Below are 14,672 nucleotides of genomic sequence, written 5' to 3'. Positions count from 1 at the left end.
ATTATGTTTTTTTTTTTGTTTTTTTTTAATGAATGAACTGAGTGACAGTTTTTCTCAGCTCCTTAAAAGAACACACACGTTGATACTTAATTATTAATAATACATGATTATTTTATATTATGAAATTCTTCAAAAATGAATTAACATTGTCCAATCATTGAACCAAGCCTACATCACATTAAGATATGGAAGATTTTTCCTCTATTGTTGTAGTTTTGAAAAGGGATACCTTGAACATTTCCAGTTCAAGTGCATGTTAGTCAGTAGTCGATAATGTTAATCTCTTTAGTGACTGAATGTCAAAAGAGATGAGGGCTGTATTCCCGGAAGCAAAGCTACTGATGATATAGCATTAAACATTACCTCAACTGATCCACAATACAAACAGAGTTTGCTGGTGACATCTAATTGTGGAGCAACAAGCATCATGTGTTTTTAATGATCTGCACATTGCTGTCAGAAAACACATGAGGAGGACAGCGGAGAAGCCGTTTGCTTACGGATACATTTTCACCTCCCAATCTCACATCTCTCCTTCCCTTCCTCCTCTCATGCTTATGAGAGGATTGGCAATTTATTTAGATTATTATTTTTTTTGCCATCTGTGCAGAAGTGATAAGGGAAGAATATATGGTATGTAAAATATTTATCCTTTCATATTTCTTATTGTTGCTCTCCTGGGGGGATTTAGCTGGTGAGGCATATAGTTTCTATAACAATAACAACCAGAGTCAAACCAGATTTTCTTTTGAATAAAGTTCTAAAATTATATATTAATAAGTATCATTCGCATTATCTGCTGAACATTTTCTCTGGTGTGGCATCAAGAATGTCACCACCAGATCATTTAGTATAGTGCTGAAGAAAATGGTCATTTATGCATGAATTTCTGCACATGTAGACTTTACCAATGTACTGAAAAACTTAACAAAAGAGGCATTGGAGCTTTACTTTCTCTTTCCCCTTCTTTCCTCCTCATTTAATGATTATCGAGAGACCAGCAAATGCAATCTTATATCTTATGACTTGTTTTGTACTCTTTCATCACACTCAAAGAGGCAGCACTCCCACTCAGTCAACATGACTGCACAGAGTTTCTCATGAATTGGAAATTGGAAGAAATTGGAAGATACCCTCAACTGTGTCACTGACCCTCACAAATTGAACGAAAAACCCTGAAGGCTGCCTTTCTGTAGGAGGCACTGACCATGGCCTTGACCTTGAAGACTGATAAGTAAACAGGGAGATTACTGAGTTCTTCAAAATTCATATGATCACCAATTTAGTCCTAGATTCTGTTGCACTGCTGCCCGTGTCAGTAGTCCAGCTATCTCAATGGTTAATAATGATCCATGGTAACTTCAGGAGACACTTTACATCTTTGGACTCTAGTCTTTTTAAAATACTATTCAAATGTGGTGTTTTTGTTTTTCATTTTTTTTTTTGTTAAAAACAAAATAAGATGGTAGCATACCTTTAGTATTTTGTATTGTTGCCATGGTAAGACTCAGCACATCTTTGCTCCCTAATGAACAAAAACTATTCAAGACAAATGTGGGGGAAGTAGAGGAAACTTGGAAAAAGTAATAAGAAAATAAATTATATAATTAATCTATAATATAACATAGAATATCAGTGTAATGTGGGTAGCAAAACAAGCAAAATCTAAAGAGTTTGTAAGCTAGAAGTCTATATGTCTGAACTAGAAAGGTATGAACTGAAACCCCTCTTTTCAAATGTCTCAAAGGCATAAAAGCACTTTCAAACTTGTTGAAACATAGTAGTTTCTCTTTAACTGTCATCAAGAGACCAAAGTTGTGAGTGTAAGTGACATTATGCAAATCTCCTTAAAAATTCACTTGTTAAAAGGCAGATCAGATTTATGTATTTTGGAATGCAAAATTTTGTTGATGGAGAAGTATACTTATCAACTAAATTAAGATGATGTCTGATTTGTAAGTCAGTTTTTGTAATTCAACCATTTATAGATTAGTGACCAGAATGTATATAGAGCAGATACTCTTACTTTGCCTGTGGACGGTGTAAACAGACCAGCCATGATCCTTCATCAGCCTCCCAGCCATGAAAACTGCATTGAGTGACACTATTGCCTTAGATTGACCAAGGTTTCTGTCGTGGTGAGCAAGTACTACTTACTTTAAAGGGGTACTGCAGCAATTTGATATGGTGCTTCCATAAAGTTGGGGGGGTACGAGAGGACAGAGAAAAGAGGTGACAATCTAAGGAGTAGAGGCAAAGATTTTCAGAACTTTAGACACACGGTTCAAGCTACAGAAACTAAGGATCCTCCATTTCACATAATTCAGCTCATGCAGCCTCTTCTAGTACACCTCCATTACCTCCTAAGTCCCTGTGTCTTTCACACTCCACACCTCCAGTTTATATCATAGGCTTTCCTTTAAAAAAAAAAAAAAGTCTCAAGCGCAAGTAGAGTCTGAAAAATAACGCTGATGATATCATTGGGATCATTTTTATCAAATTTATGAAAACTCCCTCCAGAGCCACCGTTTTGTACCAAGTAGATCTAACCTTCATCATGAACTATATGTGAATCTGTAAAAAATCGATGGAGCGCCCCTCAACTTAAGCAGCAGTATTTTAAAATGTGCAAAAACTTGTGTCGTAATGTACCAGAAACTACGTTGTAACTTTGTTGATCAAATGGTACACGTCTGGGCACATTTTATTCTCTGCTATAGTCCATCTGTGAAAATTTTCTCTTTAGGACTTCTTCCTCTATCTTTGAGCATGTCTAGGAAATCGAGGCAGTGGATTCTCGTGGAAGCTTGTTGGTTTAAGCTGCCATGGGACTTTATATATCAAAGTGGGATGTATTCAGTATATTTCTTATTCACACAATAGAGCTAGGTATGAAAGCATGAAAATAGTCTGCAATAAATGAAAGATATTGTATTTTCCCATATTTCATTCATGGATACCCAGATGGTACATTAGGAAGCATGACCATAAAGTAACTAAACCTCAGGGCCTACACACTCCATTGAAGCATTCAAGCACTAACATATTCACACTGTCAGCTGCAGAGAAACAGTTGAAATCCTGAGTATGTGGGTTTATAACATTATGTCAGAGTTTAAAGAATCACATAAACTAAAGTGAAAATCTGTTTTACTCACCTCTTTGGTTGTAGGTTTGTCTGTTGCACCTCTAACCACACCCAGCAGTGTCACAGTGTACTAAAACATTACAGTATACATCCAGCAGCAAAAAAAAAACAAGAAGATTTCCAGCTGCTGTCCAGGTACTCTTCATAAATGATCAAACCATTATTATCAAGGAATTGATGAAAAATTGAAAGATACTTTACATGAAAAATTACATGCAACACAACATGTGAACAGAGGGAGCCACGGGTGATCATGCTGATCTTAGGTAACAAAATTAAGGTAAACAGAATCAGGTTTGAATTGTGCTTTTTAGTGAATTATACCTTCTTTTTTGGTTTGAAATAGAGGAAGTTTGACTTCCTGTGTGTGACTGTACCCTGTTTCCTGTGTTTTAGCGGAGCGGTGGGAAATTGATATGTTGCTTCATCAAGAATCAAAAAGAGGTTGTCTCTTAAGGGTAATAGCCTAACAAGGACATTCAGGCTGACAGAGTAGATACGGCACTCACCAAAGAGGCTGTGTGTTGGATCTCCTCCAAGAAATGTTTTCAACCTTCAATTGTTACACCTGAGTGAGCATCTATGTATATGCAAGCATGTGTCCTTGTAAGTCTGTGGGTGACCTTAAAATCTCTAAACATCAATTCTTGTTTTTAGGCTTACCAGAGGTATTTTAAAGGAAAGTTACAGGGAAATCACAGTTCAAACCCAGCTGCTGTTGGTGTTATTTATAAAGGTTAACATTTAGTACTGTGTCTGCACTGTGAAATACATTTACAGCTCAGAAATTAATTCACTGTAGCCATTAGAAATGAAAACTCTACTTTGAATCTACTTTATCATAGTAAAATGACAACCTCACCATCTGACATACACTTTGATCCATTATTGTTAAAGGCCATTGCTCCTGTGTATTGATTACACACACACACACACACACACACACACACACACACACACACACACACACACACACACACACACACACACACACACAGACAGGCAGACAGACAGACAGACAGACCAGTTTTGTCCTCCTTCTCCAGCATAGCACCACAAATACCCCAAGGATGCCATTGACCCTACTGCAGTTGCTGAAGTAGAAGTGACTGATGCTGTAACAAAAGCTGTGACACTGTGTAAATACAGCTGAGATTCTTTCAGCTACAAAGCGTTGAACTCCTGTTACATTGCCACCACTCTAAACTGTTTAAATGTTGAAATAGCCTACTGAGAGCTAAATAAACTAAGATGATAAACAGGCATTTGGCAGCCAAAAGCACAGTTTGTACAAATTATGAATGTCTTTCTCCATTGGCACACTCACTTATAAGTTATACTTCTTTATCTCAGTTTTTTTTTTTCTTTTTTTTTCTGCAGCTCTGATGGTACTTTCTGAGTGGGATCCAGAGATTTGTCTGGAAATATAGCAGATGTGTTACTCTGTGGAAACAGTCAAAGATCAGTGACCCAGCCCCTGTATCAAAGCTGCATTTTGTGACTGGTGAAACCAATCTGTTGTAACTGCAGTAGAGCACAGCAGTGCAGTTTCAGCTTATTGTCTCAATCAGTTTTGAATGTCAAAAACCAAGTGTGTGGGCAGATTAACAAAAGAAACCTGATGACTGCTCGAGAAGTGTATTTCAATGTGTTCAATGTGTCTAGTTACTAAGTTTATCGAAAAAACTGTCAAATATTTCAAGCAAGCTGTTAACATGTTTGCTAATTTCTCAAATGCCATTAATAATCCCATTTCATTGCTGTATAGCAGTATATAACTATACATTAAAATTTCCTTCTTTTACTGAAAACATTTTAGTAAAGGTGATTTTGTAGTGAAGTAAAAGACACATGGTTTGTAACTGAGAGCGCCCCAGGCATTGGAAATTGCCTTGATATTTGATAAGTGAACGGATATCTACTTATTGTACCTGTTTTATACAGCATGCTTACTTAGAATAAACTTGTAAAGTTCAGGTGACCCAGGGCCTGTTCACTACACTGTCCTGTGTTACAGTTTCAGCCTTTGTAAGTATCACTGAGCTTTTACAGCAGCAGTGAAAGCCATGTGCAATGGAGAACCAAACACTACACCAGCTGGTTTCACTGATTAGTTCCTCCTCTCTGGTTGGAGGTTTGCTAATTAATCGGATGAGTGTCCCACCCAGCCAGAGAAAAAAAAAAAAATTCAGGAATTTGCAATAATTAATAAAGAGTCCTGTACACTTGGTTGTCAGTTTATTGGGAACACCTAGCTGTTATTTAGCCCACCCTCGTTAATATAAATGGGGTTGACAGAATAATAAAAACACCTGTCTGTATAACACAATACAGTTCAACACCATGACAAATTACAGTCTCCAAAATGACCATAAAGTTGAACCAACACCTCACTGAAACAGTTTCAACACAAACTGAACATTATTGCCTTCAGGAAGGAAGGAAGGAAGGAAGGAAGGAAGGAAGGAAGGAAGGAAGGAAAGAAGGAAGGAAGGAAGGAAGGAAGGAAGGAAGGAAGGAAGGAAGGAAGGAAGGAAGGAAGGAAGGAAGGAAGGAAGGATGGATGGATGGATGGATGGATGGATGGATGGATGGATGGCAGCACTGTTGCATTAGACTGCACTACTTTTAGGTATTGTTCCTCATAAACTGCCAACTGAGTGTATGTACTGGAGGGAGAGAAATAATTTTTTATGAAAAAAAACATGGTATTTGAACTGTTAACTTGACCTGATTGTAAACATTATTTCAAGCAAGAAATATTAGACGCAGATGTCACATGTATGAGTACTTCATATACTGTAAATTTAAAATAACATTTACTTTCAACATTATTTTTATTTCTTCACAGGTGTGCACAAGGGGACGTTGTTACACACACAGCATGGCTTAACCGGTCAAGTATACTGTATGCTGGAGAAGACAAATGGTCGGTGGATCCCAGAGTGAGTCTAGTGACCCTTAATCAAGAGGAATTTACCATCAAGATTGAAAATGTGGACATGACAGATGAGGGGCAGTATGTGTGCGCGGTCCAGACAAGCAGCCGACCAAGAACCACCTCAGTGCACATCCTCGTTCAAGGTAACACATATGTAGTACTGCTACTGCTGGAACTACTGCTACTACTACTAAGCTACTAAATACCAGTAGTAATAGTATGAATTTTGAGAAAATCTTTCATTGAATTTCTATAAAACTGCTATTCCTTTTTAACCTGCTACCAGCTATAAATCTGTATCTTGGACTTTCTAGTCTCAGCTTGGTAGGTGTCTAATGTAACATTGTAAAAAAGATCCTTTAATGAACATGCTAGTTCTCTGATGCACAATTACCCACATCACACTGAGGTAGTGATCTATTTATGTATAGTATAGTATATTTTTGTGTTGTGTTGATTCACACTGTATGATTGATGGTTGTGTTATTCCTGAGCACCAGCACATGAGGGCATAAGTGAACAAACCAGAGACGAAAAACAGACGTGCTCTCTTTCTTGAACCTCATTTCCTCATTCATTGCTCCACTGGAGCAATTAGAGGCTAAATGCCTTGCTCAAGGAGAGGGAGGGGGAGTGTGTTCTTCATTCACTACGTTGGGTGAAGTTAATGGGGAATACCAGATGTTAAGATGCTTTGGCTAAAATGATGTGTGGAGTTGTAATAGTGTCGTCCCAGAGATGCAGAGCACAGTGAGGAGCTCTGTGCTGCATACTCATAGAACGATGAGAGAGGTTTAATACTACCAATTTAATTTGCAGATGATCCATGTAGCATAAAGTGCTGCTCATAAGATGCCATCCCCAAGTTCATTACAGAGAAAAAAACAGTTATTATTTGCCAAGTTTAGAATTCTTGTGCTCTCAGTCTTCTTCTTCAACATGATGCCGAACAAAAATATTGCAACATTAATGACACAGAAAAAAAGTCAGATCGACCAACACCACCTGCATTTTAGAACCACACCACTACTACATTGAGCTTTCTTTTATCAATATTTTTTTTATCAATAATTTTTTCTGGACTGAATAAAATAAACACGAAAAATCTCTTCTTGTTCTGCTTTGTAGTGAAGTAAAAGACATTTGGTAGTGTACCTGATAGTGCCCCAGGCATTGGAAATGGATTTTAAAGGAGCATTATGGTAAATGTATTTCAGTTATAACAAACAAGCGGATATCTACTTATTGTACCTGTTTTATACAGTATGCTTACTTAGAATAAACTTGTAAAGTTCAGGTGACCCAGGGCCTATTCACTACACTGTCCTGTTTTACAGTTTCAGCCTTTGTAAGTATCACTGAGCTTTTACAGCAGCAGTGAAAGCCATGTGCAATGGAGAACCAAACACTACACCAGCTGGTTACACTGATTAGTTCCTCCTCTCTGGTTGGAGGATTGCCAGTCAGTGGGATAAGAGTCCACCCCAGCCATGCAGAAAAAAAAAAAAAAAATAATTCAGGAATTTGTAATAAATAACAGAGTCCTCACGTACATTTAGTTGTTAGTTTATTAGGAACATCTAGCTCACCTCATGTTTTATATATTTATATATATATATATTTATATATATATATATATAAACATATAAACATATTAATTACCTATTAATTAGTTACTGTATCTATTCCTTTAAGTCACACATACATATTCAATGTAGGTAACAGGTCGGGTCACAGGGGCAGGAGTGAGCAGATGCACATGTCTGCAGGCTTTAAGGATCTTGCTGAAGAGCACTTTGACTGGTATTGACACCAGGGTCATTACAGTTCAAAAGAGAGATATCTTTAACAACCAGCTCAGTATTCCTCTTAACTAGGGAGGGTGACTTACATTATGTTAAGGTGAAGGTAAGTCTAATGGTAGTTTCCTCTTCTTCTGAGAGCTCTTACTTATAGATCCCCAAAAGTCCTGAAACATATGTTTTGTTCTTCCTTGTTTTTTTCTTCATCTTCTGCACACAATTTATCATCTTCAAAACTATACATACAGTCAAAAGTGTTGGTAACCTTCCACTTAAAGAAGAAAAACCACAATTTTCTCTGAAATTAGTTGAAGTTGGCATCCACTATTCTCTATTCCATATTTAATAGAACAGACAAGTTGCTTTTTGTAGCTCTTAATAAGACTTCTACACTTCTCAGCTGGCAGTTTGGTCCACTCCTCCTGAGGGAGTTGCTCCAGTTCTCTCAGGTTTGATTGGTGCCTTCTCCCAAGTGTAAATTTCAGGTCTTTCCATAGCTGTTCCATTGGATTAAGATCAGGACTCATTGTGCCCTTCACAGATTCAAGGCACCCAGTGCCAGATGCAGCAAAGTTACCCCATAACATGCATGAGCCTCCTCAATGTTTCACAAGGGGGATGGTGTTCTTTTCTTTGAAAGCTTCATTTTTTTTCTTTTGTGAACACACAGCTGATGTACCATCCTTCTGTTCAAGTGAGGTTGGCTGTGATCCCATGGAAATATCACTACAATCCACTTATTTATCACCACTTCTAAGGGGTACCAATAATTTTGTCCAGGCCATTTTAGAAGATATTTGTAGAATAAGCAATAATTCAGGTCTTTTCACAGCTTCTTCGTTTTATTCCCAAAGGGATGCGGGAGTAAACGACAAAAGAGCTTATAATTTCAACACTTTTTAAGGAAACACACAGCTTTCTTTAAATTAGGTGTAAGGGTACCAACACTCTTTGCCATGTCCGTGTGTTTTAGGTCTTTTAAGGCTTTATATTAACTCTGCCCTGAAAGCTCAAATTTTTAGAAAGCTAAAGCTGGAAACTGAGCAAGCAAAAGTCTTCCTCAATATTTGCCAAACTAAATACAAAAAACCAACAGAATGGGAGTCAATCTCTTTGCATGATGGCATTTGAAGTGCAACTTCATATATTTAACCTGAACAACTGTCTGAAATGCCACCAGTCTCAATGATTGATCAGACATTGTTAGAGTGACATCAGTCATTCAGCTGGCGTTCTATACAATTAAAAAAGATATGAGGGAATGCATTACAGTTCTGTGTGGCAATATTCTATGGGTTAAATATACATGCAACTGGGAAGTTGAGAATTAATTTTGTTAAAATAAACAACACTTTGGTGCTATTATCAGATTGTCATTTTCACATGGTAATTATCAAAATTCACAGGAACAAAAAAGTCAAAGTAATTTGGATCTTTTTTATAAAGTACTGTATATACAGGGTGATTTGATTGTCTTCAAACTCAGACACTAACTAGAGGACTGTATTTATGTATGCAGAGTCATTTAAAGCCATAAGAACTTGATGCTGTCAGAGCGCTAAGGTTATCTTGCTGTTACAAGATTGTAAATTAACCAGCAGCTCTAATGAAATGATCAGTGAAACTGGCTTCATAAGCACAGTGATGTCAACTTTTGTGAAGGAGATAAGCACTTGTTTGTGGTTTTAAACAGAGCCCATTATATAGAAATAGCTCCCCTCCCTCTCTTTTAGAAAATTTGATCAGAGGGTCACGATGGCTCTGCAACATGAGCAGTCAGTTCCTGGAACCATGTCTGATCACAGTAACTGATCTGATGTCAAACGCCAGTGTCAGATTATTAGTCCCTAGATTTTGTGCAAGTAAATAATAAAGATCCATCAATTTATCCAACAAAAGCCACCTTATATTACATAATATAGGGTCTCATTCATAAGTGTTTTCTATTTTTCTGTAAATTTGTTCATGAAAACTGCTTAAGAAGAAAAAATCTGATAAATTAAACTTGTGCAGACCTTTCAACTGTTCTTGCCCACGTGCACCCATAAGGAAACGCCCACATGAGGAAGTAAATACAATTTTCTTTTCTATATCAGAATACAGTATGCCTCAAAAAATAAAGATACAAGTGTGGGGAAAATTAGCTTAATTTGGGGAAAAGTGATAGGGTTAATCAGAATTATTACGCAGAACCACCTTATTTATTCATAAAATAATGATCTGACCGTCCCTGGAAGCAGCTGGTGAAAGCGGTGATAAATTTAGAGTCAAATTTGGATAGAGAAGCCGATTTTACTTTCTGAATTCACCCGGTTAGCAGAAGAAAAGTGTAGGAAGAAGGTGCTGCAGCCACCAGGTGTGGAGATGAAGATTGCTCTGTAGAAGTTTGGGGCAACACAGAGACAATAGGAGACACCTATTGCACCAGTAACAAAGGAAAAGTGAAGTTGCATTCCAGTGATGATCTTTCATAGGGGAAGTTAGGGACAGAGATTCAGAGAGGCCAATCCATGGACGTGCTTGCCTTCTGAATTTTAAGGGAATTTCATAAATACTGCATTTTGTTACTAAATAAAAAGTATTTAATAGAAAGATCTAAAGATCTGGTGTCCCGATGCCCGGGCAATTACAATGGGACCAAACATCCCCTGTTTACATCAGCTCTAGAGAAAAGTAAAAAAGAAATGGCATTGCAGCCTTTTGAGAGCAGAGATGTTTCTTTTGAACAGAGTCCTTTGTTTAGGGAAGAGTGGAAGAGAGAGATAGCCAGAAGGAGCGACTTTTGAATGTCCACTTCCTGTGAACTTACTCTATGTGTTGAGGCACTCCTTTTGGTATGACAGTTTCCTCCTTGGTTCTGTCGGTCCAAATGTAAGGTTGGATTCCCTTTCCTATTAATCCCATCTTGATATTCGTTTGTATGTTGTTCCAGGTAGGTTGAAAGAGAGTTCTAGAGGTTACCTAATGTTCAAAGCAGGGCAGCACCCCCTTTGTTCCTAGAGGGGCCTGTCTAGTCTCCAATATGGCTCTCCAGGGCCATTAGTAGTCACTTGTTAATCCGGTTTTATCTTCTACCTCTTCCAAGAGGTCTTTGATTGTCTTTACACGTAAAAACCAGTACAGATTTGGTGTCTGGTCCAAGCTGCGTGCTGATCTCACAGATAATTTATAGCTGTGGGAAGTAGATAGAGTCCTTGGCATTTAAAGGGTGGTGAACCTTTTGGGGTAGACTGAAATGCATCACACCTCAGGAACATCTGTTTCTTGTGTTCTACTCAAAGATATCCCACAGAAGAAACACGTAAAACAGGTTGCAATAGTTCTGATCATACAGATCTCTAAGAATCTTGAATTGGATTTTGAAGTTGATGGGGAGCCAGTATAATGAGTTACATGACACCATTTTAAAGACTTGGTCTAAAGATTTGCAGTTGTATTCTGAACCACATGTAAATGATCCTTGAGTGTTTTGCAATGACAAGTGAAGAGGAAATTACGATAATATAAAGATAATTTAAAGCATGAATAGTCTTTAAATTAATCGTGTGTGGTCGTGAAAATAGAGGCAGTCTGATTTAGGATTTTTGAGCAAAAAACATCTCCCAGCCACAATGTTACACCACATGCCATTATCTGGTACAAAGCACTTCTTTTTTGTTATTTGTTAAGAACTCTGTTGTAATATTTGTATTGAATGTCAGCTGAGTTCTTCTATTTCTTGACCTAGAACTCACAACAAGCCATAATAAGAATATGCATATCAATTCTGTCTTGAAAAAAAAAAGAAAAAAAAAGAAAGAATGGAAGAAAGGGGGGAAAAAACATTAATGACAAAAGCTCTTTTTTTTTTTTAAGGAATACATTTAAATCAAATCTGTGTATAAATGTTTAATGAATGAAGCCCAATTCACTTTTTTAAGATGTTTTTTTTGGCATTCTCACCTTCATTGAAAAGAGGCATAAACAGAGCTATTGTGAACATCAGGGAAAGTGTATTGTGAGCTGCACTGAATAAGAAGATATGCTGGGTTTGGTATCAAAGAGCTACTGTTTATGGTTAACTTAAATTGGTCAAATAGATAGTTAAGTGTTTATTTCATTCCATCAAAACCTTAGGAGAAGGCAACAAAGCAACAAGTTACACAGTGGTCTTTTATGGATATGGATCATATCAGAGGGTAGGGAAAAACAACCTACATGGTTGTTCATGTTGGAGGACTTGTTGGCTTGAAACCGAATGCTATCTTCAACCCCCGCCATGATCTATGTGAAACATCTTCCCACTGTTTAAAATAAATAAGCTTAAACTCTGAGTAAAAAAAACAACACTTGAATATAGTCCTAACTCACTGTTGCTTGGCAACAGCAAAAACAGGAGAAAATGGGTTAATTGAGGCAGCTGAGGAATACTTGAACAGTAAAGTCAGTCACAATACAATGTGTGAGGTTACTGTATGCTTTTCTTATGCTGCTGCCACTCTCTACTAGACAACACAAGAAATGAAAGTATTTCCCACCTGACTGAAGCCAGTTTTTCAGTCCTTCAGCCTTGTAGCCAGTAGTGGAGAAAGTTTGTCATGTATATGTAAAAGTGTGTTTGTGTGTGTGTGTGTGTGTGTGTGTGTGTGTGTGTGTGTGTGTGTGTGTGTTTGTGTGTGTGTGTGTATACACACATATAATTTTACTGAGCACATTTATTTTCCCAAATTGTTAATCTGTCCAGAACTGTGAATGACATGGTGGCCTAAACGATTTATAGTCATACCTTTTTCAGCCACTCTATTGGCAGGGCTCTAGGGATGGTATTGTTGTTCCTCAGCTGATCGGTCAGTCTGTTTTTTCACTTTTGTCAAGACTGAAATAGCTCAGCAAATGTTGGATGGATTTCCATGAAATTTAGTACATACAGTATAACCACAGCGTCCAGAGGACAAATCCCAGTGACTTTTGCAGTCCCCTGATATTTTTCATGTAGGTTGAAAGATACATCTTAGGATGTGCTGGAACACATCATCAGTGATGTTTCCTGAGGTCATTGTGTGTTTCGGGTCTCTCAACATCATACACCCTCATTCAGGTGACCCAGGGCTGATCAGACCCCGGCTTGTTTCCCAGCAGCCTTGGCCCACGGATCGCTCTCCCTGATCCAAAGCCATCTGGATGCCCTTTCTGCAGCTTCCATGGTGAACTTGGTGGCCTTCCTTTTTGCTGCTCCAGTGACGCCAAGTAGGGTGAAGACCTTGCACAGTGAGCGGCCAGCAAAGCCTCTATATCACACCTCAACAGGCTCACAGTTAGCCTTCCAGCCTCTCAACCAGCACTGCTCCACCAGCTCCTGGTACTTAGACCGCTTCCACTCATTTGCCTCCTCTATGTAGTCCTCCCAGGGAACTGTGAGCTCTATCAGGAGCAACTGCTTTGTAGAGGCTGATGTTAGCACCACATCTCGCGTCAACAAAGTTGTTATGATGTGGTCTGGGAACTTCAGCTGCCTCCCCAAGTCCACTCGCAGCTCCCAGTCTGATGCAAAGGTGAGCAGACCAGCTGCTGAACTGGGCTGTGCCCTAGGCTGTGGCCTAGGCTGCTCCCAAGCCCTGATAAAGGCGATGTTTCTCTGGCTGCGCATGCTCTTGATGTTAGCCATGGCTTTGAAGATGGTCTGCAACTGGCTTCAGCACCTGGTCATGTCGCCAGTAGTAGCAGCCCTCCCCCAGGGCTGTTGGGCAGTTGCTGAGGATGTGCTCCAGTGAACCTTTTCTGGGGCACCGAGGACATGCTGGAGTATCACTCTTGCCCCACACGTGGAAATTTGCTGGGCTGGGTAAGACATCATACACAGCTTGTACCATGAACTTGATTCGCTGGGGTTCCGCCTGCCATATGTCAGACCAAGTTATCTTCCGCTCCAGTGCACCTTCCCACCTACTCCATGCTCCCTGCTGCCACATGCCCACCATTCTGCTGGTCCATTCCTTCTTGACTCCTTCTTGACTCCTGCCCGCACCTCCTCTTCAGGCCTTCCTGGGCCTTCCACTTCCTGCCTGTTCGCACAATAATGCCTGCTGCAGACACTCTGGAGTCCCTGGAGTCCCGATAAAGCAGTGCCTGTCGTGCGGGAAACCCTGAACTCCTCGTCGAGGCTACTGATCGTGAGCTGGAGTTTATTGGTCCTTCTATAAAGTGCTACACTGCACAAGCTACGTGGCAGACCCAGCCATCTGCAGAGGTAGCTGCTGGTCTTCCTCTCCAGGGTCTTGACTGTTCAAATTTTACCTCATACAACAAACAGCATACAGCAGGTCAAAGTATTAATGCAAGTGCATTTTTCATTGCATTTCATAGACTATCATTGTTTTTGCCTTTCAGACAAGATAATATTAAGGTCATTTTCATTTTCAGGCTCTGATACTGTCATTGCAGATCATCTTCTCAGATTGCACCGACTCTCTATACTAATGCCTGCAAGTTTGCTATCTGTAAAATCATACATGTTCTGGGTGTATCCACACTTCTCTCAAACAGTCTTACATTACTAATTACCATGCAATCAACCAAGTGCCTATCAAAGAAAATATATAGAGATTACTGGAAATATGTTTGTAAACATTTCAGTAATTACAGTGGTACACATAGATGTGAACAAAACAAGTAAATGTTTTAAAGCACAAAAGAGAAACAAAAATTTAAATCACATTAAAATCACCCTTTTAATGTTAACCAAATATGTACAAACATTAGACAGTTTTATATAATTTGTTCATTCATAAACTAGTTTGTCCTG

The 14,672-nt window shown here is 38.8% G+C and overlaps 1 protein-coding gene across 4 annotated transcripts in view; it reads left to right on the top strand.

Annotated features, from left to right (window-relative positions):
- The window catches only part of ntm (neurotrimin), a 404,384-nt gene that overhangs the window by 355,510 nt on the left and 34,202 nt on the right, over nt 1-14,672 (top strand). For all 4 annotated transcript variants that reach the window (XM_040151403.1, XM_040151401.1, XM_040151402.1 and 1 more), the window contains one exon: nt 6,000-6,232. In XM_040151403.1, coding sequence (XP_040007337.1) covers nt 6,000-6,232 — 233 coding nt within the window. The remainder of the gene's footprint in view (nt 1-5,999; nt 6,233-14,672) is intronic.

The sequence above is a fragment of the Xiphias gladius genome, chromosome 17 (assembly GCF_016859285.1).
Source record: "Xiphias gladius isolate SHS-SW01 ecotype Sanya breed wild chromosome 17, ASM1685928v1, whole genome shotgun sequence".
NCBI lineage: Eukaryota > Metazoa > Chordata > Actinopteri > Istiophoriformes > Xiphiidae > Xiphias > Xiphias gladius.
This window is presented reverse-complemented; position numbering and strand designations above follow the sequence as displayed.